Source organism: Colius striatus, chromosome Z (genome assembly GCF_028858725.1).
Source record: "Colius striatus isolate bColStr4 chromosome Z, bColStr4.1.hap1, whole genome shotgun sequence".
NCBI classification, from domain to species: domain Eukaryota; kingdom Metazoa; phylum Chordata; class Aves; order Coliiformes; family Coliidae; genus Colius; species Colius striatus.
The window spans coordinates 75,843,385-75,870,201 of record NC_084790.1 but is presented as its reverse complement, the minus strand read 5'-3'; the positions used below and the strand labels follow the sequence as shown (position 1 = coordinate 75,870,201).

The 26,817-nt window shown below is 56.7% G+C and overlaps 3 protein-coding genes across 3 annotated transcripts; 2 read left to right on the top strand and 1 right to left on the bottom strand.

Annotated features, from left to right (window-relative positions):
- Positions 1-1,330: 1,330 nt before the first annotated feature.
- LOC133628889 (B-cell differentiation antigen CD72-like) lies at positions 1,331-3,838 on the top strand. The gene is made up of 6 exons (XM_062018846.1): positions 1,331-1,502; positions 1,579-1,674; positions 2,587-2,901; positions 3,021-3,154; positions 3,385-3,467; positions 3,709-3,838. Exons 1-6 carry the CDS (start codon positions 1,355-1,357, stop codon positions 3,836-3,838), a joined length of 906 nt encoding a protein of 301 aa, XP_061874830.1. The 5' UTR covers positions 1,331-1,354.
- Positions 3,839-9,190: 5,352 nt separating this feature from the next.
- Positions 9,191-12,154, bottom strand: LOC104561337 (killer cell lectin-like receptor subfamily G member 1). Its single transcript, XM_010206979.1, has 6 exons — positions 12,106-12,154; positions 11,550-11,660; positions 10,999-11,079; positions 10,233-10,381; positions 9,875-9,978; positions 9,191-9,386 (listed from the first exon to the last, which is right to left on the bottom strand). The coding sequence occupies exons 1-6, from the start codon at positions 12,152-12,154 to the stop codon at positions 9,191-9,193; spliced, it is 690 nt and encodes a 229-aa protein (XP_010205281.1).
- A 75-nt stretch (positions 12,155-12,229) lies between these two features.
- On the top strand, positions 12,230-17,787 carry LOC133628888 (uncharacterized). Its single transcript, XM_062018844.1, has 8 exons — positions 12,230-12,300; positions 13,167-13,888; positions 14,009-14,083; positions 14,206-14,283; positions 16,233-16,283; positions 16,433-16,489; positions 17,151-17,294; positions 17,389-17,787. The coding sequence occupies exons 1-8, from the start codon at positions 12,230-12,232 to the stop codon at positions 17,724-17,726; spliced, it is 1,536 nt and encodes a 511-aa protein (XP_061874828.1). The 3' UTR covers positions 17,727-17,787.
- The last annotated feature ends 9,030 nt before the right edge of the window (positions 17,788-26,817 follow it).

The window sequence follows — 26,817 nt, the reverse complement described above, 5'->3', positions numbered from 1 at the left end:
CCTTCCAACCCCTACCATTCTATGGACTGAAACCCCCGCACCAGGGGAGAGCTGTGCGAGAGCGGGGACAGCCTGGACACATGAGCACGTTGTCCTGGGGACAGCCCTGGGGACAGCTGGAGGTCTTCATGGATGCAGATTTCCCTTCCGAGCCTTCGAGAATGGGAATTTTCCCACGATGTACCTTGTGCTGCTGCCCCTTGTCCTCTCCCTGTTCCTCTCCTAGAAGACGGCAGCTTCAGTAGAACTCCAGCCCCTGCCACTGACCCTTGCTTTGCCTTCCCTTCTCCAGATTGCAGTCCCAGAACTCCCAGCATCACTGTCTTGGTCCTCCAGGCACTCAGCATCTCAGAGGTTTCTACTGAGCTGCCTCCAGAGAAAGGCAGGTCTCAGAAGGAATGCTGAGTTGTGAGTCAGCTTGACACACCCGGACAGAGTCTGTTCCTGGGACAGGACTGGAGGTGTGCAGGAGGACTGGTGGAGCACAGCATGGCAAGGGCACTCTCCATCATCTCAGTAAGAGCAGGGGAAGTCCTACATCGCTGGAGAAAGGCACAAATCACAGACAGTTTCAAAGGGAGCAGGAGGGAGGTTTGGAAAAGGTGAATCAGCCTCCACACAGTCCCCAGGAAGAAGATGGATCACATCCTGCTGGCAGTTCCAGGCCCAGTGAGGATGTGGTGGTGGAGGGGGGAAATCCAGCAGGATTTACCAGGGGTGAGTGATGCCCACCCGACCTGCCTGCTGTTGTGGGAGCACCAGGCTGGGGACCAGGGCAGAGATATGGGGGACATTTATCCTCAGCCTTTGAGGTCTGGGACATGGTTCCCCATGGTCTCCTTGCTGGCCAAGTAGGGAGATGCAGTCAGGAGAGAGGGAGAAAAACAGGAGCTCAGACTGCAACGTGCAAACCCCTTTTGGCAAACATTTCTGTGCAGCAGCAACGCTCAAATCCCTGAGCAGAGCACTGAGAGGGGAAACCTCCATCCCAGATGGGGCCAGCGCCAGAGCCGCCTGCTCCTAAGTGGAAGCCGGCCCCAAGGATTTGGGTCTATTCTGGGTAGGCTGAGCTCCGCAGCTCTGCCTCAGCCCTGCGCTGCACCTCCCCACCACCATCCCAGGGGACCCTGAGCAGTTCCGGGGTGTGGAGGGGACAAGACGGTGGCCCCAGGGCAGGGCCAATGGCAGGGTGCTGATCCCTGTGCCTGTACTTTCCTCCTCCCCTCTGACACATCTCAGAGCAAACTTCTGCTTCTGCAGAAAACCAGCTGTGCTTGTCCTTTGCAGCCCTGAGAAGAGAGGGGGCGACTGCGGCGGAGCAGGAGCCAGCAGGGCCCTCGGGGAAGTCCAGGGCATGGCCCAGAGCGTGCTCTACGCCGACCTGAAGTTTGCTGCAGCCCGCCAGCTCACTCCCACCCCGGCCTGCCCCGCAGCACCTGATGAGGATGACAGCCCCTATGAGAACGTGCCGCTGGGGACGGTGCCTGCAGCTGCTGGCCCAGGTGAGAGCTCGGCCACAGCTATGGCTGGTGGCTGTGGGACCACGGGGTGCTGCCCAGGGGTGTTTGTCTCTTGCAGGGCGCTGGCCCCGGCGCTGGCGCATCACCACGGGGCTGCTGGCAGCCAGCCTGCTGCTGCTGCTGCTGCTGACGACCATCACCCTAGGCGCTTGCTGTGAGTCGGGGTGAGGCCTGCAGGGGAGGGGTATACTGAGAGGGGGGCACCAGGAGCAGGTTTAGGGCTGGGAGAGGGATGGACTGATGGGGGTAATCTCAGGGACGGAGGATGCCTGGTGCTGGTGGTTCGGGGACAGTGCTGTGTCTTGCCTTGGCACTCTGAGACATGCTTCATCTGCCTGCACTGCCTCCCACTGCCCCTCATTGCCAGTCAGTGACTACCTACTGCCTCCCTACTGCCCCCAGCTGCCCTCTACTACCCCTCACTGCCTCCCACTACCTCCTACTGCCTCCCACAGCCTCCCACTACCTCCCCACTGCCCCCCACTGCCTCCCACTACCTCCTCACTGCCCCTCACTGCCTCCCACTACCTCGTACTGCCCCCCCACAGCCTCCCACTACCTCCTCACTGCCCTCCACTGCCTCCCAATACCTCCTACTGCCCCCCACAGCCTCCCAATATCTCCTCACTGCCCCTCACTGCCTCCCACTACCTCGTACTGCCCCCCACAGCCTCCCACTACCTCGTACTGCCCTCCACTGCCTCCCAATACCTCCTACTGCCCCCCACAGCCTCCCAATACCTCCTCACTGCCCCTCACTGCCTCCCACTACCTCCTCACTGCCCTCCACTGCCTCCCACTACCTCCTACTGCCCCCCACAGCCTCCCACTACCTCCCCACTGCCCCCCACTGCCTCCCACTGCCTCCTCATCACCTTCCCACTGCCACTGTGTTTCCCACCACCATGTCCCGTTGCCCTCTCATCGTCTCCCCTCCCCTTGCCACCACCAGGGCTCGCCCTCCCTCCCCTCTGTCAGCCCCGGGACAGGCTGTGCCCACAGCCGGGCGCGCTCAGCCGGTGCGGGCCGTGCCGCAGCTCACGTGCCATGTCGTGCCATGCCCCAGACTGGCAGGTGAGCCGCAGGCTGCAGGACGCTGCCCTCCAGCACGCCACCGAGCAGGGCCGGCTGTGGCAGAAGGTGAGCGAGCAGGAGCAGGGCCTGGAGCAGACGCGTCTGGAGCTGGCGTGGGCCCGCGCGGAGCTGCAGCGAGCGTGGCGGGACGGCAACAGCAGCCAGCTGGAGCTGGGCAGCCTCAGCGCCGAGCTGGGACGCGTCAGGGGCATTCTGGGCCAGACTGAGAGGGAGATGCAGGAGGTGCAGGGGAAGCTCAACAGCAGCGAGAGCACCGTGGCCATCCTGCGTGCCTGCGTGAATACAGGTAGGGCAAAGTGAATGGGCATCGGCGTTGACGGGGAGATCGGGGGCTGATCCCAGCCCGGCTGGGCGTCCCAAGCATCCACAGAAGGATGAGTGCCTGAGCCATTCCCCTGTCCGCAGAGTGCTGCCCCCAGGGCTGGGTGCTCTACAGGAGGAGGTGCCTCTTCATTTCTGTGGAGACAAAGAAATGGTTGGACAGCTATCAAGACTGCAGTAGGAAATCTGCTCAGCTGCTGTCCCACGAGGACTGGCCGGTACACAGCATGGGGTCTGCATTAACCCAGGACAGGGGGTGATGGTGGGTCTGGGCAGATCCTTTTGTGCCAGCGGCAGCAGCATCTGCAGAGGTGTCGGGGTAGCACCACAAGCCCCAAGTTCTAATCCAGCTGGGCTGTAAAGAGAAGCATGTCCAGCCTTGGGGCTCCCAGGCACCAGGAGGGTGTTGGACATGGGGCAGGTGGTCAGTAGCTTCTTTTCCCCCCAGCATTTTGTCCAGCAATCTCGTGACAATTATTGGATCAGAAGCAAATACCAAAATTTTCCTGATAGTTGGAGGTATGACAGTAGGTAAGTTGTTCCACCTTGGCCACTTGCACCTCTCCCACCTTCACCACGCGTGGGTAAAGGTGCTGGGCACTACCTGGGCATCTGTTCCAGGTGTGGGAGTGATGCCCAGGCATGGGCAGTGTTCTGGCCTTCCTGTCTGGGCCCTAGGACTGCAACTGGGAGAGAAGGGAACCACGGGGCTGGCAGTGGGCTGGGAGTGTGGGGGTGACACCTCTCACATCTTCCTTCCCTTTTTGGACAGTTGTGAAGGAACGCACCACGGGAAGACAGCCTCTTTCTACTGCTTTAATAAATTACTATGGATCTGTGAGAAGCCTGCAGATCTGAGCTCACCATCTAAGACCCTCACCTGGCCAAGGGGAAACCTTTGAGACTCTCCTTCCACCACAGGTCTGAGGGACTGGAGCTGAGGATGTGCAGCAAACACATCCATGTGCAGCCACTTCACTGCACACTGCTGCCTCAACTGCACTGCAAAGCTCTGGGGATACAGGTTGGGAAAGGAGGTGTCTTCATTTTAAAACAAGATGTAAGGAAAAAAGACTCTCTTCCTGTGTTCCACACTCATGGCCGTGCTTACATCCCCAGCCCTTGCCCTCCAGCCCCACCTCCTGTCACCCAGGAATGGGATACCAATACCAAGCCCTGCTCACCTCTGCTGCCTTCCACTGAGGCTGGTTTGTGAGGTGCCTTTGTGACACTGAGTATGATGAGGTCATTGGTGTCCCCAGATTGTCTCTCTTGGGGAGGTTTTACTGGCTGCCATTGCCTCTATCATTGGCTGCCACTGGCTCCTGCTCTTTCTCCTCTCTCCATCACCCGCCTCAGCCACAGCCTGTTCCAGAGCTCAGCTTTGTTCTCCCAGTGAAAAGGCTGGATCTCAGGAAGAAGATGCAGCATGTCCTACTGGTCATGTGACAATCCAGATCCAGGGAGAACAGGGGGGTAGATGGGGAAAGCCAGGCAGGATTTACCAAGAGCAAGTGATGCCTGTCCAACCTGCCTGCTGCTGTGGAAACACTGGGCTGTTAACAAGGGGGAGGGCTATGGGGACTGTTTCTCATGAACCTTAGAGGTCTAGGACACAGTTTCTCATGGTCTCTTTGCTGGCAGAGTCGGGAAATGTGGCCAGGAGAAGAGAAGGTGGGTGGAAACCTGGATGATGAGAGGACTGTAAAGGGCTGTCAGCAATGTCCCTCATCCTGCTGGCAACATCCCTGTGGGGCCAATCCTGAGGCTGTGAGAGCAATACTAAACTGGGGAGTAGTGGGCATACTGGAGAGCAGGACTGGTGTTCAGAGTGCCCTGGAGGAACTGGGTGACAGGAGCCTGATTATGTTGGATGGGGGAAAGTGCAAGTCCTGCAACTGGGAAGGAAGGCAGAAACTCAACATCTTGACATGAGCAAGCAAGCAGCCATGCTGAACAGGCCTTGGGGACCAACAAAGCAGAGGCTGTACAGAAGTCAGCAGTGTGTCTTTGCAATGGCAGAGCCCAATGGAGCTCTGGACTGTGGTGACTGGAGCTCAAGGCACCAGGGACAAGAAGCCTGCTCCTCTGCCAGCACTGTGGAGACTGCATGTAGGCTCCCCAGGACAAGCTAGACATGGCAAGACCTTGTTTTGCACAATAGCTGAGATCGTTGGAGACTTCCTGCAATCTTCTCCCAGGGTCACCATGCCATGGGCTGGCTCCACCATCAGCCTCATTCCACAGTTCCTCTCCCAGGACAGGGGCATGGAGAGAGGAACAGGGAAAAAAGAAATTAAAACTCATGAGTTCAGATAAGAACAGTTTACTAAAAGCAAATGAAGTATAACAACAACATTAGTGATACATTATAATAATAATTAAAATAATTAGAACAGAGAGAGAGAAATAAAACCTAAGGGGGACTAAGTGATGACTAAACTAAGTGAACACCAATGCAATTGCTCACTACCTGCTGACCCATCCCCAGGCAGCAATCCATCCCTCCCTGCCAGCTCCTCCAGTTTATCCACTGGGCAGGACATATCCATGGTATAGGCTAGCCCCTGGGCACCCCCAGCCCACTCACTGGCAAGGCAGAGTGAGAAGCAGAAAAGACCTTGATGCTGTGCAATAACCATAGCATTTCTCTATCAACATTCATTTCAAAACAAACCCAAAACCACAGCCCTGTATCAGCCGTACTTCCCCATGTTCCCCACAGTCTCAGGGCTTCCAAGTATTCCCCCATGTTCCTCATGGCCTCAAGGCCCCCCTGTGCTTCCCCATCTCCACCATCTCAGGGCTTCCCAGTAGTTTGTCACTGATGGCACTGCTGCCTGCACTCTCCCTAGGCAAGGCCCAGCCCAAAGCCCTGGGTGGGTGGCAGCACAGTCAGCCCTCAAGCAGGAGAGAACAGAGGGTCTCAGTGCACACATCCACTGGCTTTTTCTCTCACATTTTGGAATATTTCCCAGTAGCCTGCTGTCATAGTTTGACATGACAGCCTTTTCTGGTAAGGGGGAAGGGGCTGTAAAGATGGCTCCTGTAAGAAGCTGCTCGCAACTCTCCCCAGCTCAGAACCAGACCCACTGCTGGGGCTGAGCCAATTAGACGCCTCCACGATCACTTTTTAAGAAGAAGCCAAAAAAGGAGCTTTCTTCCTCTATCTTCTTCCTGTTTCTTCCTTCTTCTGTCCCTTCTTTTTCTTCTGGCTGGTGGTGGTGCAAGGAGTAGGAACAGAGAGAGAAGCAACCATGCGGACTCCAAGGTCCGTGAGGAAGGAGAGGAGGAGGTGTGCTGGAGCAGAGGCTCCCCTGCATTCTATGGAGAGACCTGGTGAAGCTGAGATTTATTTTCATTTTTTAAAGACCCCACATCAGCGGCATAGACTCATTTTGATAATGACCCTGTATCAGGGCAGAGACTCATTCTGCTAAAGCTGGCCCCAAACCAGGGGCAGCCATTCACTTCATTAGAGGCCTCAAGCCAGGGACAGTGACTATGGCCGGAGGAGGCCGTGTCCCATGGGAGGGACCCAACCACTTCACTGCAGACCCCGAGCCAGGGGCAGTGAATTTCTGCTTTAAAACTATGGCCAGAGCAGGCCGTGTCCCGAAGGAGAGACCCTTTATCACTATGGCTGGAGCGGGCCGTGTCCCGAAGGAGGGACCCTTTATCACTATGGCTGGAGCAGGCCGTGTCCCGAGGAAGGGACCCAATATCCACAGCTGTAACTGTGGGGAAGAACCCACGACAAAGCAGCTCATTAAACTTATGCCTAGAAGAGGCCTTGTCCCGAGAGAGGGACCCTGTAACTGCAGAAACTGCAACTGTGGCAAAGAATCCACGCCAGAGATGTTCACCAAGGACTGTGTCCCGTGTGAGGGACCTTCTATCGACAGAAGCCACAGCTGCTGGGAACAACCCACAGGAGAGAAGTTCGATAAGGACTGTGTCCCGGGGGAGGAACCCTGTGTTGGAGCAGGGGAAGAATGCCAGCAGTTGTCCTCATCTGAGCAGACAGAAGCAGCAGAGCCCATCTGTGAGAGACTGACCACATCCCCCATTCCCTGCCCCCCTGAGCGGCTGAGGTGGGGGGAGGTAGAGATATCGGGAGCAGTGAGCTGGGCCTGGGAAGAAAGGAGGGATGGGGGAGGGAGACCTTAAAGTGCTGGTTGTAATTTTCTCATCATCCTACTCCCTTTTTGCTTTTATTCCGTTCTGTTTCTTGTAGAATAAACTTTCCTGCTTTCCTCTCTAAGTTGAGTACTGGAGTCTGTTTGGCCCAGAACCATAACTGGCAGGGAGCCCTCTCTGCCCTTGCCTCAATCCACAACAACCTTGCTCATCTTTTTATTGTGTGAATGGGGGCACCGAGCAAGAGAATGTCATGGTGCTGCTGTGCTAGCTGGGCCAAACCACGACACCTGCAGTCTGCAGAATGGTCGTACCCAGGAGGGAGAGCACATCTCAGAGGGGCAGTGGCAGCATCTCACCATGAACACCTTTGCCAAAGGCTCCCCGTTCCTCTCGGGCGGACAGGCCATGTACCTGGCATTGCAGTCACATTCTGTCCCCCAACCTCCTGCTCTGCCATTTGGAGATGTGGCAGTACACCCTTCAGCTGGGCTCTGCCCAGGGCCCCCTCCCTCACAACGGTGTTCGGTGCAGCATCACCTCCTTTGCTGAGGGGGGTTCTCACAGAGATGAAACAGTACCTGACCAGCATAGCTAAAGGGCAAATGCTTGTGCAAAGGACTGCTGCACTCACAAGTAGAAGTGCCTGCTCTTCTGCCATACAACACTCTTGTTTGTGACAGAATGTCCTGGTTTTGTCTGGAACATAGTAAATTTTATTCCTAGTATCTGCTACCAGGCTGTGCTGTGGATTTAATGCCGAGGAGAATGTTGATAACACACGGATGTTTTTGATGTTACTAAGAAGTGCTTATCCTATATGAAGGATTTTTGAGCTTCAGTGAGAAAGAATCTGGCAGGTAGCATGGGAAGGTCAGCTCACCCAAACCAGAGAAAGAGATACTCCATCCTACAGAACGCAATGCTCTATATAAACTGTTAAACCACAACACAGAAGAAAATTGTGCTTCAACTCAGTACACAGCACCATATGCCTGCACAAAAGGCTGCGAGAAAAGAAGCTGTCAACCTCATGCCCCATGCCTGGTGCCCAGGAACCCCAAGGCCAGCCATGCTCCCCTCTGCATGGGATGGGAACCTGGAGCTCTTCTGCAGACACTGCTGCCCCGTGGGATCTGCACAGATCCACCCTCAACCTCAGCTCAGGCTTGGGATGTGGTCAGGTGGCCAACACTATGTGGAGTGGAGCTACATCTTGATGAGCAGAAAAGCAGAAGTGGTTGATTTATTTGCAAAAAGTAGCTTTATTTCTGAGACTGATCTCACTTGGGTGGAGGCAGTGAATGAGCTCCATCCCAGGCAGCACTCTCTGTAACCATCTGCCCAGGCTGCAAGGGGGATGCTGGGTGCTGTGTAGAGTGGGGCTGTGCTGTCCCATGTATCTCCTTCTCCATCTCAGCCCCTGATTGGGGAACAGGATGCAGTGACAGTGGGGACCTGGTTCTCCACATGTGCCAGGAGTGACATCCAGGGATGTCCATGACAAAGCTGCATGCTACTGGCACAACACAAGTGGTCTATACCAAAACCATAACAGCCCCTGGGACTAAACTCCTTCAAAACAAGCCCCACCAGGCCTTTTAGGCTCTTGCACATCATCCAGCCTCAAAGTAAAGTTGAGGACATTTGCTATGACCTTCTCAGGCTTGGCAGGCACCCAAAGACAAGCTGCTGCCCGGCTCAAGCCTCCTGTGGGACTGTGGAGACAAACTGTCAGGCCTCAGATCTGCCTCTCCTGAGGAGGATAAACCCCAAGGACAGTCACCACAACCAGAAAGCCCTAGAGTTTGAGGGGACTTGATCCAGCCTGCACAGGAGCTGCCCCATGCTGACCCATTTCCTTCAGTGCTGTGGCAGCTGCCATTTCCTACTGAGCCGTGATGTGACTGAGTCGCTGAGCTGAAGGGTACACCTCCACCTCCCCATCCTCATTCCCCAAAGCCAGCCACAGCAGCCAAGTGACAGAATTTATTGGCAAAGTGCAGATATCCAGGGTGATTACAAAGGAGTTGTCAGCGGGACCTGGGGATATCCATATGCTGGGATGGGGCAGTGAGCAGGGTGGTGGGACAGGACAGACATCTCTGTGGCCATTAGAGCCCCGCACAGGTGTAGGTGGTGTTTTGCCAGAGAAAGGTAGGGGGTGAGGACCGGAGCCACTGCAGGGTGGCTGCGCTCTGCTCACAGATCCATCCAAGGTTTTCCTTGCAGTGCCCACCCAACAGCCTCGAGTCCGACACCCTGCCACAGGCCAGGAAGGAGCTGGTGATGTGCTGGATGGGGAAGAGCCTGAGGGGAGAGAGAAAGAGGGCTCCGTTGGGACAGGCAGGAAACTGCTGCACAGAGATGCTGTGGGGGCAAATCTCACCCTTCCCAAGGAGCACTGTCCTTTAACATCCTCCTCCCAATTAGGACTCATGATCAGGATCCCCCTGCCCCAACCCGACCCCTGTCAGTTTGTCATGCAGACCCCATCGCCACCACACATGCAGGAACCTCATATCTCTCCTGGCAAGGCTCAGCACCAGCTTCACCAAGCCTGAGAACCTGCTTTTTGAGGGACCCTCCACCCATCAACCTGGCAGAGAATGGGCAACAGGGTCAGGCCCCTGCAATCTTCCATAAAATGCTCCAGTGCAGCCCTGGGAAGATGACAGGTGGCCAAGAGGTGGAAGCACATCCCTGCATGCCAGTGGGCTGCCTGTTCCCTGTCGCTACCCCAAGCCCTGACGCCGGACCCTTGGGAGCCCTGTCTGGGGACAAGGTGACAGCCTCACCCCTTCAGTGCAGTGCCATCCAGCCACTTCCAGTCAGACCTGGAACCATCTCGCTTCAGCCCCACGTGGAAGATCTCCTTATTGGCCGTGCGTGCCAGGAAAGCCTAAGGCAGGAGAGGATGCACATGAGCTCCCTGAGGGGAACACTCAGCCCCAGACACATGGTTAATGATAGGGCACAGCATCTACAGCTCCCTGACTGGGAGCTTGGCTGGGCTTTGGGCACGTGGGCCAGAGCCATGCAGCTGAGACGACATCAGCGATGAATGGGTGACTGCTGAGGGACCTTGATCTGGTCACCAACACAACCCGATGCCCGTGGGATGCTGGATGGATTCTGCAGGGTAGATGCACTCACCAGGGTGGTGTTGGCTCGGATAGTAACCAGCTGTGCCCCTCTGGAGCAGCAATCCTCTCTGCTCTGCTCCCAGTTCTTTTTGGCAGAGGAGAAGTAGTAGCACTGCCCCGCATCCCAGAGCCAGCCAGCCGGGCAGAACTGACATCTCCCTGCACAACAGAAAGACAGCAGGAGCAGCAGAACGGGGCTGCCCCCAGCCCAAGGGACAAGGGGGTGACAAGGGGTAGACAGGATACCAACCAAGCCCATGTACTCCTGTGACTGCCTCACAGAGAAGACTCTCTGCTTGCCCTTGTTCTGGGGCCCAGCACCCACACCCCAGTGGGAGCCCAAGGGGAGATGGGCTGGATACACAAAAGACACTGGCATCAGGCAAGTGTGTCAGGGAGAGGAGCTCCAGGTTTAGGGGTGTGATACAAACACCACTTGCAAAGCCCTGGGAATGCAGCCAAGATTTCAACTTCACCAGAGGCAGGTCAAAAGAGAGTGCCCAATGCCATCCGGCACATGAGTGTTTGTGGTAGCCACCATCCTGGTGCTCATGGCATAGCCAGGGGACACTAGGGCCACCTCTTCCAAAGGGGACCTAGCAATGCAGCATGTTCAGCAGCACTGAGGAAGCTCCCCATGCTGTGAACAAAGGGACAGGCAGCAAGAATAAAGGAAGACTTGAGGGGGGAACACATTCTGGAGTAGGAACAGATCCTGCCCCTGCAAAGGAGCAGCCAGCCAAAGCCCTCTCCAAACCTCTCCCAGGCTCTCATACCTTGCAGTGTCTGTTGCCCACAGCTGGGGCTCTCCTCCATGCTCCAGGGACCATGGGTGCAGCTCGCCTGTTGCACTAAATCTAAAGAAGAGCACAGGAGTGTCCGTAACAACCCTGGGCTGCCACGGCTGCATCTGAGGATGTCCCCCCAGTGTTTGATGACCTGCCAGACAAGCCCACCAAGGTCCTTGTGGCTTTTGCTGTGCTTGGGAACCCACCACACAACAGGCTTCCAGGGAAAGTGCTTCTGCCTTTTGGTTTCACTGTCACTTCTCTCCCTCTTGTCTTTGTTTTGTTGCCATGTGATGGAGTGGGATGCCCTAGCATCATCCCCAAGCCCACACTGTACCCCCACCTTCCTCTCCCAGCCAGGCAGACAAGATCTTGTCTCACCAATTTTTGTGCTTGCCACAGGACCTGCAATGCCCTCAGCCCCAGGCAGGAGTGGACCCAGCTCCATGGGCAAGCTGCAGATCTATTAGTACATGGGCCCTGTGGTGCCAGCCAGCCTCAACCCCAAGACCCTTGTCCGGAGAGATCTAGATACTCACAGTGGAAGCTCAAGCTGATGAGGACGATTTGTGCCAGCAGGAGCAGCAGGGAGAAGAGAGCCAGGCTGAGGGCTGTCCAGCACCAGGGCAGGCGCACTGGCTGCTGAGGAGCTGGGAAAAGGAGTTAACCTGTGCCCTGGGGGCTTAGCGGGAGCGGTGGGGTTCCCCCCACAACCCCAATCCAGGAAAGGTCTATGAACCCTGGGCAGGGTCTGAGAAGGCAGTGGGGGAGCCCAGGAAAGCTGAGGGAGAGCCCCAGTGCAGCACCTTGAGCTTCCTAGAAGTTGTTACCTTGCAGACATTTGTCACTGGGTGGGAGGAAAGCAGGGGGTATCTGTGTGTGCTGTGGCACTGAGGTGCAGTGGGCATCCCCTGCCCTTGAGCCCCTCCTGACCCCCACCCTGAGAGCAAGCAGTCTGCAATAGGACTGGAAAAGAGCTGTGTGGAAAAGAATATCTGCAAGGAGTGGGGAGCAGCAACAGGGGAATGGCCTCGCAGAGGTAAGAGGGCTTGCAGGAGGGCAAGGAACTGGCTGGGAGAGCTGGGGTGCCATTACCTGGTTGGGGGGGCAGGCGCAGATCGGCATACATGACCCCCTCTTCCATCCCTCCCTCGGTGTCTCACTCTGTGCCTCCCAGGGGAAATAGCAACCGCGTCCCAGCCTGCTTTGGCAGGCGGGTATGACGAGGAATGGAAAGTGTCACTTCCTGGCAGAGTCCCCAGAGGCCCCACCTGGGCCACAGCCCCAAGGGTGGGGGGACAGTGCTGGCAGCCACTGCAGCATGGGGGATCCCCAGCCAGGCTGGCATCTAGCACAAGGGAACCCCACACCTCACATGAAAATGGATAACTAAAGAGGTGAACAACGTAGCTTTGCAAAGAAGCAGCTTGGTGGGCCTCCACTGAGCTTTGCACAGAAGTGGTTTAGCAGACCTCAGCCGAGCTTTGCAATGAGGTGGCTCAGCAGGCCTTATTTGGGCTTTCAGAATCAAAAAATGCCAGGAAGTGGCAGAAATTTGCAAAACAATCCAACCTGGCAGATGGGTTTGAAGAGCTATTCAACAGCTGGGGCCAGCTGAGACAAAACACCAACAAAGTAAGATACTGTTGACCTCTGCATTCTTGAAGTTAGGTTGAGTTTAATAAGCATGCTTAACAGGTTTGTACATATTAACTTCTCCCTAAAGCGACACACAGTATGAAAGAGGACACATATTAGAGCAAACATGTAACAGGCAGATCCCGCAGGCTGTACCCTCGAAGTGCCTCAGCCAACAGGGAAAAGAGGAGAGTCACTGGTGGCCGGGAAATTGGGATAAAAGGAGGCTGCGCTCTTCAAGGAGTTGAGAGATCCCATGGGGGAATGCCGCAGGAGACCCTCCCTTTACTCGAATAAAGTTTTCAAGACTCCTTTGTCTGCGTTGTGAATGACGAGGTTTTTCTGACCACCCCCTGCATGGGGCTGGCGAGCCCAAGGACGGGCTGCTAGCTCGGACACGGGGCCAGCGCTTGGCAGGCTCCCCCGTGTCGAGGCTGCTCGCCCTGCCCCAGCCCCCCGCGCAGGGCTCCTGGGCAGTACCTGTGAAGCAGGGCACGGGCCTCCCTTGGCATCCCCAGGCTCTGCACTCTCCAAGCAGCAAGGCCCCAGCGGCTGCGGGGCGCCGGCGCCGGCTCCGGCCCGCTCCGCCGCGGGGGGCGGGTGGTGGGGGTCCGGGGAGCGTGGGGGGGGGAGCGGGGGGGCGCGGCCAGGACTACGTTTCCCAGCGGCTCCTCCCGGGGCCGCACATGCTCGCTGTGCGACTCCCGGCAGCTCCCGGCGCGGCGCCCTGTGCGGCGCAGGGGTGCTCGGAGCCGGCCGCCGCTGCCGACCCGCCCGGCGCGCCCTCGGCAGCGCGAAGCCGAGCCGAACCCCGGGGCCGAGCCCGACCCGGCCCGGCCCATCCTCAGCGCCCTCCCGGGGCCGAGCTTTCGGTCGGCGCCCCGGCGCCGTGTCCCCGGCAGCATGCCCCGCGGGAGGGCCTGGACGCAGGCGGAGGTCAGCAGCCTCCTGGAGCTGGTGAGGGACTCGGGGGAAGCCGCCCTGCTCATGGCCTCCACGTCGAGACCCAACGAGGCACTGTGGCAGGAGATCTGCCAGGGGCTGGTGGCTGCTGGCTACGAGCGCACCGTGGCCCAGTGCCGCTGCAAGTGGAAGGCACTCAAGCAGGCTTTCCACTTGGAGCGGGAGACGCGCCACAGGGCACGACATCACACGCCTCGCCTGAGCCCACACTACCAAGCCATGAACAGCATGTGGAAGGCGGCTGGACGGCCTGTCTTTGGTGAGAGGAGGATGCCAGGTGTGTGCCGGGGATTGGCGAGTAGGCTTGACAAGGTGGCTGCGTGTGGGATGCTGGGGAGCACCGGTGCTGCTGCGTGGCTACCTGGGGCCCGTTGACGATCTCTTTCTCTTCCTTTAGACGTGCTCAAGCCACCTCCCAGGAAGCGCAAGTTAGCCGTTGCCATCGACTTGCCATCCCTGCCAGAGCCACCAGGTACTCAGGGTCTCAGGCAGGCAGAGCAGGGCTTCTCCTGGCTGTGGGGTGGCAGGAACCCCTCGTCTCACAGTTACCGAAGCTCTTTTCTGCACACTTCCCCCACCACCACCCTTCTGTAGAGCACGACGTTGATGAGGGCTTCTCGGATGTGCCGCCATCCCTGCTACTCCAGCGCACAAAAGACAAGCTGGAGAGCTGTAAGTACCAGTCTATCCCACTGCACTGGGCTACACAACCATGGCTCTAGCCAACCCAAACCCAGGCCAGCATGATGGGAATGAGTGGTTTAGAGAGTCTGGGGGCCCATCACAAGTTCCTCAGCAGGGATACTTGCCAATGGGAGGGTCAGAACTTCTCTTTCCAGAGGCTTTGTCTCCAAATCAGCCACAGAGCGTGAGGGATAGGGATGGCTGGGACAGTGCAGGAGGTGTTCCCCAGCTCTCACCCAGCTTCAGAGCATAGCAAGGATATTTACTGGCTGCCCCATGGCAGAGTGTGGGACTCCAAGGGACAGTGGCCCCAGTCCAGGCCAGGGGGCTTTGGCAGCTGCATGGCACTGCAGAGCGTGCGACTCCCTTCAGCGGGTCCCAGCTCCCCCCTTCCCCAATAACATCCTGAAGCTTGGGATGAGTTAGGACTGGGCATGAGGACCAGAGGTGTCTGCAGCTCCCCTGCCCTGCAGCCCATCCAGGGGCAGATCTTGCAGTCCCCTCTCTCTGTGTACTCACGGGGTTTTGGCATTGAGGTGATGCAAGATACATCCCTGTGTCCGATTTGCAGGAGCACCTCAGCCAGCATCCTGGACTGGGTGATTACCTTCTGTCTCTCTAAATTCCCCCTGCAGTTTGAGGTGAATGTAGGATTCTCCTTCACTTCCAGTCCTAATCTGTTGTGTAGCGTTGCTGCATGCTGCTGCTCCACCACTGCTGCCTTCCAGCCCAGAGGTGGCTGCATTGCAGTGGTGGGTGACTCCTGCTTGTGTATCTAGCTTGTGAAATACTGTAGTGGTTTTGCCTGGGCCAAATCTTTTGGTAGCAAGGGGCTACAGGGCTGGCTTCTTTGAACAAAGAGTTGGCAGAAGCTTCCCATAGCTCACTGAGTTAGGTACAGTTAATTCTAAGATGGACCCTGCAGCTGACCCAGGCCTGGCCAATTAGTGGGAAGTGTGAGCAGGCCTCCCTCTGAGAAGCAGCAGCAGCAAAGTCTGTCTATAATGAAGTGACCACAACCCCCATCCCCATCCCCTGCACCACTTCTCACTGCTACAGTGTGGAGTCCCTCCCCATGAGAGACAGTCCCTCATGAACTTCGCCAGCATGGGTACGTCCCATGGGCTACAGTTCCTCATGAACTGCCCTGCTATGGGGTCATCCACTGGGAGAACAGTCCTTCAGGAATAGACTGCTCCAGCCTGAGTCCCTCACAGGATCACAAGTCCTGACAGCAAACCTGCTCTGGCGTGGGCTCCTCTCTCCCCACAGGCTCCCAGGTCCTGCCAGGAACTTGCTCCACGGTGAGCACAAGGAGTCACAGCCTCCTTTAGGCATCCACTCGCTCCAGCGTGGGCTCCTCCATGGGCTGTGAGTGGGTCTCTGCTTCGCGGTGGCCTCTGTGGACTGCAGGGGGACAACATGCTTCAACATGGTCCTCACCACATATCACAGAAGGAGCCTTTTCTTTCAGTGCCTAAGCACCCTCCTCCTCCACTGACCTGCGTGTCTGTGGAGATGTTTTCACATTCTGACTCCCTGTTGCTGCTGCAGTTTAGCAGCTGCCCAGCAACATCTCCTTCTCAAATACATTATTCACAGAGGCATTACCTCAGTCACTAATTGGCCAGGCCTGGATCAGCTGCAGGGCCATCTTAGAATTGACTGGCCCTAACCGTGTGAGCTACAGGGGAAGCTTCTGGCAACTCTTAGTTTAAAGAAGCCACCCCTGTAGCCCCCTGCTACCAAAACACTTGGGCCAGGCAAAACCACTGCAAGTACTTTGGGTTCCTGCAAGGTGCTGTGGAGCTGTGGCGAGGGTATGTGGTGCTGCAGGGCTGGCTGGGGCAAACTGGGTAGACCCTGGGCTGGTGGTGGTCCCCTGGCAGATTCTATCAGATGGCCTATCATCTCTCCTCTCTGCTCTCTCCCAGCAGCCAGTGAGGACAGCATCACTGGAGTGCCACCTGTGCCACTCACCGTGCCACGTAAGGCTTTCCTTTCCCCTCTCAGCCCCCTAAAGCCCCTCAGCCCCACGAGCAGGGGGTTCTCATTGCAGACACTAGTCACTGCTTCCTTTCACCCTTTCATCTCTTGTGTGAGTACCATACCCAGGCCACTGTGTCTGTGCACCCAGAGGAGGTAGATAGCTGCAGTTCACAGGCTATACCTGCTTTTTCCAGGCTGCCACACTGTCTTGAAGCAGGAAGGAGATAAGCAAAAGGCTGGTAAGTGTATGAGGCTTTGAGCAAGTTCTGTGGATCCAAGGGACAGCTTTGTCCTGTCCTGTGCATGGAGATAGATGACAGAGACTCCCAAGGGTGGTGCCATCCCAGGGCTCAGTGGTGGCTTATCATGAGTTAACCCCACCAGCAACTGAGCACCACACAGCCACTTCCTCACCACCCCCTCCCACAGTGGGATGGGGAGGAGAATTGTGAGGTTTGCTCCCACCCACTGACCAATGCCCAAGCAGCGATCCATCCCCAACCCCACCAACTCCAGTTTATGTATTGGCAGTGATGGTCTATGGTAAGGAATAGCCCACTGGCTAGTTCGGGACAGTTGTGCTGGCCATGTTCCCTCTCAGCTTCTTGTGCCCTCTGCCAGCCCCCATGCTGGCAGGGCAGGGTGGGAAGCAGAAAAGGTCGTGACAATGTGCAAGCATCCCTAGGCAGTAACCAAAATATTCCTGTGTTAACAGCATGCTTGCCAATATAAACCCAAAACACAGACCTGTAGCAGATACTAGAGAGAAAATTATCCCTGGCAAAACCAGGACACGGGGTCAGGCTGAATGTGGAGCTTGGGTGGCTCCGGCACTCTGCTCCCTCCGTGCCAAACCATCGTGGCAGGTTTTGCTGGTGAGACGTCCCTGGGGATGGGAAGAGGAAACCGAATGCTGCCAGTCGCCACCACAGTCCCAGGCTCCTCCGGAACAGCTGCCACGCATAAGCAGTCGTCAATGGATGAAGAGGCATCAAATGCAAGCCTACACGGTGGGTCCTCTCTGCAGCATCCCAGCAGCATCGTGGGGGGCTGTTGGAGCTATGGTGAGGGTTTGCTGCCACTGAATCCCCACTCTCACTACAGGTTCCAGTGTCTCAGGCGTGCTGCAGAACATCCAGCAGCTGCTGGTGCAGATCCTGCAGACATCGCAGCAGCAGCAGGCTCTGCTGGAGAGCCTGGCCCGGGATACCGTCTCACAACTCAGCTTCCTCTCCAACAGGCTGGTGCATGTGGGTGAGACCCTGTGTCACCTCCTGCTTCATCCACAGGCCTACACCGGCCCCCCTGGCTACTGCTTTCCCCACATGCCCCATTTTGAGGGTGGCACCGAGGTGCCCTGCTACCCCAGCACTCCCCACACCTGCCCAGATCAGAAGGAGGATCCTCAGGTACCCCCTTCCTCCTGCCACACCTCCTCATGAGTGCCACTAGCCCCAGGGCTGACAGCTTTGCCTCTCAGCCACTGCACAGATCTTTATAGCAGAGCCCCCAGATATTTTGGAAGTTTACAGAAGACAGACATTTCAATAAAATTAAAAATAGCTTTTGTACCACCAGCAACAATCAACCAATTCTTTCCCCCTCTCAAGGGGATGTTCCCCTTCTCAGTTTCAAGATGAGCAGAAGGGGAACTTGGCTATTTACAGCATCAGAGAAACACCTATAGGCTGCACCCTTCAGGACAGTGGGACTTTCTCAGCCACTGTGTACTCCCTGACAGCTTCCAGCTGTGCCAGGACTGCCTGTAGAACATGCTGCCAGCCATGGTGTGAAGCAGGGCTGCTGCAGGGGCTGGGGAGGGCAGGGAGCCCAGACGGGGCACAGACTCCATCCCGCTGCAAGGGAAGGGGCTGGGTGGGCGATGTTGGGCAGCACTGTGGTGGACGAGGCAGCATGGGCTGCAGCCCTGGTCCCTCAGTCTCCAGGTCCTTGGGTCACTTGCAGCGGGTGAGGTGGGGCCGTTGCAGCTGGTGCTGTGGACTTTCAGTATGCTGCACCAAGCTCTCTCCTGCTCTGGGGCTCAGGACGTGGATCACCATCAGGTAGCAGTAGTTACAGATAGGGCATGGAAATGTTGTGCTTGGTAGTGGTCACTGGCTCCTGCCCGGGCCTCCAGCACCTCCAACAGGATGCCTGCGTCCTCCGTAGCGACAGGGCAGATGTGGGAGCTGCCTCCACAGAATCTCTTGGCCACATCCAGGGAGAGCATGTAGCTGGCGCTGCTGGCATTGAGCGGCCAGACATCACAGCAGTCATACGTGCCACTTGTTGGAGGTCTGGTGGGATGACCTGCAACTTCTCCTAGGAGAAGAGGGAACCTAGGTAGAGCCACGTCAGGTGAAGCCCAGACGGTAAGGTGGGCAAGCAGTCCATCTTCCAGTTGAAGCATCTTGCAGATGTAGCTGGACCAGCACTGCGCAGATGCAACATGTGACCTTCAGGGTGAGGTTGCAGTACATGTCCCTGTAGCTCCCCAGCAAGATTTCCCCTGCCTCCTGCCCTTCCCACTGGCCCACTGCTTCTTCAGATGCCTGCCCCACCAGAAACGTGATCTGCCAGGGTCTTCCCAGGGCACCCCATGTGTGGCTAAGCCATGGAGAGGGGCCGGGGTCCAGGCCGCTGACCAGCAGCGGAGTGGCCAGGGAACAGCAGGTTCTGTGGCGCCAGGGAGCAGCGTCACAGCCCAGACAGCATCTGTCAGCGGAGAAGCGTGGGTGAGTGGTGCCGGGAAAGCCTGTTGTCTCTCACAGCATGTTATCTCCACATCAGCTGCACTGTGGGTCAGAAAGGAGGCACCCTGGCCTCATGAAGCAGCAGGCAGGGAGCTGGGGCTGTGGGGGCTGCTGGGGCTGGGGCCAGCTCCAGTGGTCACTCGGGGCCACTGGGGCTGGGGCCAGCTCCCACTGCCACACACAAGCCATCCTCTGGCTGGGCAGCAGCTCTGATCCCGAGCCTCATGGCAGCTCTTGCCCTGGCTTTCCCACTTGGGGACTGACCAGGGTGGGCAAAGGCGGGAGAAAGGTGGGATCTCCCCTCCTGAGCACTGATGCTCGTAACCAGTGAGGCTGCAACAGGAGGGCACCTTTGGGCTGTGGTTGGTAGGGCTCCCTACTACGCCACTGTGCTTGCTCCCCATCATCCCACTGAGCTCCCCACTACCCTGCTGTTCTCCCCATCACCTCACGGAGCTCCTCAGCAGCCTGCTGTGCTCCCCAGCACCTTGCTGAGTGCCCCCACACAGAGAGGCAGTACATCAGTGGCAGGAGCTGAAGCACAGTGAGGGCTGCTCTGGGGGCTGCAGATCGGTGGGGTGTGCAAGGTGCCGAGGCATCAGGAATAGGGAGCGTTGGACTGAGTGTGCAAAGGGGCGCATGGGGGTGCAGTGAGGCAGCATTGGGGTGCAGTGGGGTGTCAGGGGCAGGTTTAGTGGGGTGTGGCAGGTGCAGAGGGTGCAGCCAGGCGTTGGGGGGCAGCAGGGTGTCGGTAGGCCGCAGCGCGGTGGCAATGAAGAGCGGTGGGGCGCAGTGGGGAGCCATGGGGTGCAGTGACCGTGCGGGCAGGGCGGGGTTGGAGTGACAGCTCGGCAGCCAATGGGACTCGGGCCGCGTGCGGAAAGGGGCGTGGCCAGGTCCGGTCCCGCCCTCCGGGGGCGTGTCCGGGGCGCAGCTCAGCCAATCGCGGGGGCCGCAGCGGGCGGCAAAGGGAGGGCCCGCGCGCCGCTCCGCGCCTGCCTCCCCGCCCCGGCCCGGCCCGGCCCTACCCTGGGACGAGTCAAAGCTGCACCGCTGTCCCAATCCTCTCCTTCCTCCAGAGTCACAGAATGGTGGGGGTTGCAGGAGACCTCTAGAGATCATCCAGACTAGCCCCCCACTAAAGCAGATTGATCAGGTCACACAGGAATGTGTCCAGGTGGGTTTGGAAACCTCCAGAGAAGGAGCCCTCACACCCTCCCTGGGCAGCCTGGGCCAAGGCTCCCTCACCTGAATAGTATAACAGTTTTTCCTTATGTTTAAGTGGAGCTTTTTGTGTTCCAGCTTATGCCCGTTACCCCTTGCCCTGTCACTGGACAGAAAAAAAAGTGACACCTCATCCTCTTGACGTGTACCTTCTAAATACATGTAAGTATTAATAGGATCCTCCCTCACTCTCCTCTTTCCCAGGCTGAGGAATGCATGGCCTGCTCCAGCCCTTATATAATGTCTGGAGGAACTGAAATAATGAAGGGTTTTTACCTGCCAGGGGAGCAGGCAACAAGCCCTTCCAGAAGTCACCAGCACCCCATGCCCTAGCAACAATGTTGTGTGCCCATTGGAGCCTCATCCCATCCCACAAAGCAGAGGCACCAGTTGTGTGACATAAATGACTGTCTCAAGAGTAGCTTTGGGTTGTGTCTTGTGGTTACCTGCTCCTGCCACTCAGCCCCTGAGGCTTCCCCACTGCACCAGCCTCTCTCTATCCTTCCCTGCCTCGAGATCTGGGGTGCCCTGGTATGGGGCACACAGACACGTGGCTCACACCACAGCCCCGCTCTGATGACCACCCTACTAAAGCCCCGATCCGCAGCAAAAGCCCTGGGTGTTGGCATTAGGAATAGTCCCCTAGCTCACAAAATCCTTCTCACCAACTCCAAATGCTGAGGCAGAAGCTTATCATGAAGTAAAACCAGAGTGCAGCATGGCTCCCTCTGACACCCCCATGTACACACTGCTTCTGCCTCCTCACACCTCTACCTGTGCAAGTGGTCAGCATTTGCACCTCAGTGCCTTCTCCCGGGCACTCGACCTGCTGCCAGAGAAGGGCCTGCAGCCTCTGACGGAGGGATGTCAGGAGGGATGAATACCTCTGGTCACGGAGGCACCTGTCATACTTCTCTACTGAACTTGCTTTTAAAACCATGATGCTTTCTGATGGAAATGGACTCACTTTCACCAGCAACCCTTATAGGTGGGCCGGAAGGCAATGAAAGAGAGTTTGTGATCACGCCTTGAAGGTCTCACAGGGGCAAAGCAGCATCCAGCATCTTCCCACCCCACAACGACTAAGTGCAAGGAGAGGAAGCTACTTTGAATTGGATCAGACTGTTTATCTTGATGTCAAAAGCCCAAGTTCAATGTTTTAACCGAGCAGTTAAATACACTTTGAAGCGTATCTTCCTTGTGCTGAGCCTGGCTGTGGCTCAGAGAGATGCCGCACACACCCTCGCCTGACATTAATTTTTCTCATGTGATTTGCCTGAGGAAAACTCCATGCTGCAGCAGACAGGATGAGACAGGAAGTGAAAGCTCATGGATGAGAGCAGCCAAGCTGCCTTGGGAGGATGGGGTCGCGTAGGTTTTTGAAGGCAGTCCTGAACTGGAGCTCATCTGGGGTCTGAGGCAGTATTTCAGCTGAAGGCAGAGTGCAGGGAGAGGCTGAGTGCCTGGAACACTTGGCACTTCTTCACAGTGGGTACTGCACCCTGATCCTCGGGGCATTTTAACATTTACGGAGTCCTTAGAGAGAGATGGGTGTTGCTCCAGGTCGTCCTCTGCCTCTGCAAACAGGAGGAAGCCTCCAGCTCAGATTATCCATCTGCCCTGTGGGAGACGCTTTCATTAGTTAATTAGAACAACAGTCCTCATGGGCTTGTCTGGGATTTGTAGCTGTGCTGGCAGATTTGCTGACTGCAGGCAATCCCTGGGGCAAAGTTCCTCAGGAGGACGTGATGCTCAGAGCCCATGGGGACTTACATCCCCTCCTGCTGAGTCAAGACCCTCTGGATTGCACTTGTTCTGAGCCCATCTAATTTATTTTTAGCCAAAATACTGCTCCTCAAAACCCAGAGCTCTGGGTGTGGTGACAGTGAAACATCTTTATATAAAGTAAGAATAAACAGTAATATTCCCCTTGGTGTCGGCACTGCTCACACTCCAACAGGAAGGTTCAGTGTGTTTTCTTTGCTCCAGCTTCCATCGAGAGCACTGTTCACACAGAACGACATATTGCTTAGCACATGGTTCTCTCAGGGGAAATTTTAGTGGTGGTGTTCAAGTGGGGGAAATAGTTTTTATGAGAAAACTTTAATCTGCAAGCCATAAAGGGAACAGTGGCTTTGCATCCCATGGAAAATGTTCTCAGCCTCCGCTAACATGGTTTTATCTTCCTCTGCAGGCTTGCCTCTTCAGATAAATTTATCCAGGATTGCATTTGGTGTTAAAAGTTTGCTTTCTGTTGGTGCCAGGCTGATTTCTCACGAGAGCAATAGCCTTGATTTTCTGCCACTTGACAGTGAGCACAGCTGTACTTTGTACTTGTAGACTTTGTTCTCACAGTGGCTGCCCACAGGAGATAGTTCCCCTGTTCGCCGGGCGCTGAGGCAGCTCCTCCAGCAGCGTGCCTCTGCTGGGCCCTGTGTGCCTGCTGGAGATGCCTGACCCTCTTGTCCCAACACAAAGGCTTGCAGGACACGCAGGTCCTCCCCCAAGATCAGTCCAAAGAAGCCAGGTTCAAGCCGCAGCACCATGGTGTGCCTCTGGACACCCCAAAGCCTCATTGCTACAGCAATGCCCCAAAGTTAGCACTGCAACAGTATTTGTGATGCTATGCTGTTGCCGAGATCTTCCTCAAAGCTTTTTGGAGTTTGTTTTTACTCTGTTTTTCCAGGCAACTTCAACCCCGTTCCCGTGCTCTTCATTTTGACACAGATCCCTTCCTTGAGGAATGACCTTTCCCACTCCTTCACCCACTCTGCTCCCCTCCTCAGCCTTGCTGGCCCCGCAAATCTCATTAAAGGGCACACTTATTTACTGGAAGTCTCCAGCATGCTGCTCAGAGCAATTCTCATGCTGTCTGCAGGCACTCTGCCCTCCTGGCTGCTCTATTAATTTCTTTTAGTGAGCTCCCTGATTTCTATGCAGTTCCCTTGATGAAGTTAAGCGCAACTCAAGTGGCTTTTCTGCTTGACAGAGCAGCTCTTCAACAGCCCTCTTCTAAATTGCCAAGGATAAAGTCCTGAGTCTGGCCCCTCCCTGTGAGTTCCCCCACCAGCCTCACCAACAAACTCAATTACCAGCAGATAAAAATTACGGTGCTTTGCATCACCATCATATTTACCTGGTCTCCGATGTCGCTGTGTCCCCCTTCCCTGCTCACCTCCAGCTAAGCTGCTGTTTGGCTCTGATACAGCCCCCCTGTGATGCTCTGCTCCCTACAGGTACAGCTAAGCCATTTGTTCCTCATCGCCATGTCCCCTGCATCCATACGCAAAACTGGGCATGCCCTGACACCCTGCTGCTGTCTCGTACCTCCAGATGTTGTGGCACAGGGTGCTGCTGGGGCAATAATGTTTCATGATGCCCTGGGTCCATCTCCTAGCCTCTTCTCCCTGCTCTGGGATGGACTTGTAATGCTCAGCTCCATCCCACTTGCATGACAGGCACCCATGATATGCTGCTAACTTGGGTCAGAGACCTGGAGAGATGCCCCATAGCAGGAGCAATGCAGGGGCAGGTCCTGGAGCTGGGTTTGTTCTTGTCTGTAGCTTTATCTTTTGCTTGGAGGTCCCTGGCTCCCACCTGGCCCTCACCAAGCACCCTGAAGAGTGGGGACGAATCTGTGAGGAGTCCATGACATGGGATGAGTGCTGGGGATGGCAGCAGGAAGGGTGTGACTTAGGGCTAGGGGACAGGGAGGAAGAAGAGGTGAGCAAGCAGGCTCTGTGTGCATTGCTCCAGGAAAAATGGTGTCCCTTTGCATGCTGAGAGCTGCTCCGTGCAGTCTGGATGTGATGGGGGTGCCGTCTGCAAGGCTGAAGGACAGCCAGAGACAGAGCAGGGCAAGGGGACTCCACTGCCTCTGATCTTTGTGGTGGTACCCGCCATGGGTGATGGATGGGTCTGCGCGAGGAGGGCAGCCAAGGATTGCTGCTCTGATGAGAAAATCATCGAGTGGCTGCAGGGTGCACCAGGCAAATTGCAAAATAAGAGAGCAGCCGAGCCATTCTCACAGCCTTTCATCATCCCCAGAGCGGCACGGTGACAGCTGTGTCTGGACAGGGAGCAAGCTCCTGCTGCACCACTGTGGTCAAAAGGATTTGTCCCTCTGATGCCCAGCAGCACACTGAGCAGGAGAGGGGCAAAGACATCTAAGGGCAGTAGTAGGGGATCTGCTGCCCCTGACCACGAGGATACAAGGAGAAATGCTGAGGTGGAGGCAGACCAGGGCTGCACATCCCTCCCTACACACCTGTGCCTGCACCCTGCAGAGGTAACGTCATGCTTGGGGATGACCAAACCCCAGGTAACCAAGGTGGTGACACCAACAGCCACCCTGCCACCCACACCTCACAGCACCACAGGCTAACAAGGGGCACAGCACCCTCCTGCACCCAAAGAGAGACCCAAAAAGGTGGGACTTCTCGCCAGCCCTTTGGGCATGCAGGGACGGGGAGAGGAGGAGGAATGACTGGTCCTGGCTGCACGCATGCAGCCCGCTGCAAGGCTCAATAATTCAGGCCTGATACATTAAGGCTGCGTGATGTGCCATCGCCGTCTGCAACGACAGACTGTGTCAGGGCTGCTGACTGGTGAGCCAGGCCCCACAGACAGGGGCAGGCAGTGGTGGGAGGGCTCGGCAGCCCCTCAGGGAGGGCAGAGCATCCCTGCAGTGGGAGTTTGGGAAGGAGGTTGTGGGAGGTAGCACAGTCCCAGCCTTTCAGATACAAGTTTCCAGGGAGCCTGTGTTGGAGCAGGGAATCACAGCCTTTTAGCCCAACAGCCCAGCAGGCAGAATGGGGTTGGGATGTAGGCAGCTGAGCTGTGGAAATGCTGTTCCTAAGGCCAACTCCTTTCTCCTGCATCACCTGTGTCCCTGCAGCCTCCCTGACAGGACAGAGGCCATGAAGGCTTGTGCTGCCCCAGACCAAAGCCCTTCACAGCTGTGTCTGTTCCCAAGTCCCTGCAGCCCCTGGCCCTTGTGGGGTTTGGAACTCCTTCATCAATCCCCAGCACTGAGGACACGAAGCTCTTCACCGGCTGTTCAGGGAGTCAGTTGCCATGGGGATGTCAGATGTACCTGGTTGTTATAGGGACACTGTTGCCATGGTTATGTGGTTGCTGTGCCTGGCAGAGGCAGGGATGGAGCATCAGAAAGGCTGTTTACACTGGGAGGGGGGAGGGGGAAGAGTCACAAAGACTTTAACTCTCTGAGTAGAGAAGAAAGGCAAAATCCAGCCTGCATCCCAAACACATTCGCATGGGGCCAAGGCTGGAGACCACGGGGAGCACACTGGCAAAGTTCACTCAATCCCCTACAGATGGACAGGCCAATCCTCCTGACCCTGCAATGAAGGGGAGGTGGCTGAGGTGATGCAGAGTCTCCCATGAGGGGTCCCAGCAGGCTCCCAGTGAGGCTCAGTGGGAGAGACAGTGCTGCACACTCAGTGCTGGATGTCCTTCAGTAGAGGACGGCTTCACCATGCTCTGTGCCAGGAGCACTGAGCAAAATCCTTCCAGTTGCACAAGGCTGTGTGTCCTGTGCTTGCACTGCACTACAATGCCCTTTGAACTGTGGCAGCCTCCTGGGCAGTCAGACAGGTTCCTCCCCACTGGGCATGGGGGAGTGAAGTGGGGAGCGGGAAGTCTCGGCTCTGTGGGCAGCCTACAGGCCCCAGGGGATGAACTGGGCTGGCAGAGAGTGCCTGGATCCCCTCCAGCGATGTTTGCCTGAGTTTCCTCTCTGGCATCACAGTTGCATGCTTGGCCTGTCCTTGAGATGAAAAATGCAGTCACAGGTTTAATTAAAATGAGAGGGAGCCTGAGCTACTCTGACAGCACAGAGGAGCAGAGCCCAGCCAGCACATGGCACCTCCAGGTTTCCCTAGCCATCTCTGCAGGCTAAACCGCCTGCCAATCTCTGCCAGGATCTCTCATGGGTCCAGATCTGCGTGTGCCACCCCATGGTGTCTGCCGTGGGGCAGCCCAGGAGTGAGCCAGGGCATGCAGGAAGGGTAAGGGTGCTGCGTGGAGTGTTGACACTTCCATGAAACTGGGATGCCTTTGCAAAGGACCTCCCACCGGGGGTGACACCAGCCCCATGTTCTATGTGCTCTGGTCTGTTGCTGATGTGAAAGCTAAAGCTGAGCTCTTTGTTCTCCGGGGGCCACTATTGCTGGGGCGGATGCAATTGGACTTGGTGAAGTGAGTAATGTTTTTAATTAAAAAAATAATCTTTAGCAGCCACCTGGCTTGACCAGACAGGGCAGTCTGCATGGCAGAGAAAGGTCTGGCAGGTGAGCTCTTGGAGGAAGGCAGGTGGCAGGCACAGGTCACCCCGGCACAGCGAGTGGGGGTCCTGCCCAGCACACCTCCATGCCAGGCTGGCTCCCCATAGCCATCACCCCCTGCAAAGCCCAGAGATGCAGCCAGCAAAGCCCTGAACCCACCGCCGTGGCCCTCAACAGCTCATCTCTCTTTCTGCTTTGCCCACTCTATCCCCACCATCATCTCCAGCTGCCCCCACAGCTCCCTGAGCCCA

Bases quoted from the DNA above. Each gene is read 5' to 3' on its own strand.
- LOC133628888 (XM_062018844.1), top strand. From the start codon at position 12,230: ATGACGAGGAATGGAAAGTGTCACTTCCTGGCAGAGTCCCCAGAGGCC. The intron at 14,284-16,232 runs GTAAGTACCAGT...CTCTCCCAGCAG, and splicing joins AAAAGACAAGCTGGAGAGCT to CCAGTGAGGACAGCATCACT. The intron at 16,490-17,150 runs GTCTTGAAGCAG...CCATCGTGGCAG, and splicing joins TTTTTCCAGGCTGCCACACT to GTTTTGCTGGTGAGACGTCC.
- LOC104561337 (XM_010206979.1), bottom strand. From the start codon at position 12,154: ATGGAAGAGGGGGTCATGTATGCCGATCTGCGCCTGCCCCCCCAACCA. The intron at 11,661-12,105 runs GTAATGGCACCC...TCCTTTTCCCAG, and splicing joins GCGCCTGCCCCCCCAACCAG to CTCCTCAGCAGCCAGTGCGC. The intron at 11,080-11,549 runs GTGAGTATCTAG...GCTCTTCTTTAG, and splicing joins CATCAGCTTGAGCTTCCACT to ATTTAGTGCAACAGGCGAGC.
- LOC133628889 (XM_062018846.1), top strand. From the start codon at position 1,355: ATGGCCCAGAGCGTGCTCTACGCCGACCTGAAGTTTGCTGCAGCCCGC. The intron at 2,902-3,020 runs GTAGGGCAAAGT...CCCTGTCCGCAG, and splicing joins GCGTGCCTGCGTGAATACAG to AGTGCTGCCCCCAGGGCTGG. The intron at 3,468-3,708 runs GTAAGTTGTTCC...CTTTTTGGACAG, and splicing joins AGTTGGAGGTATGACAGTAG to TTGTGAAGGAACGCACCACG.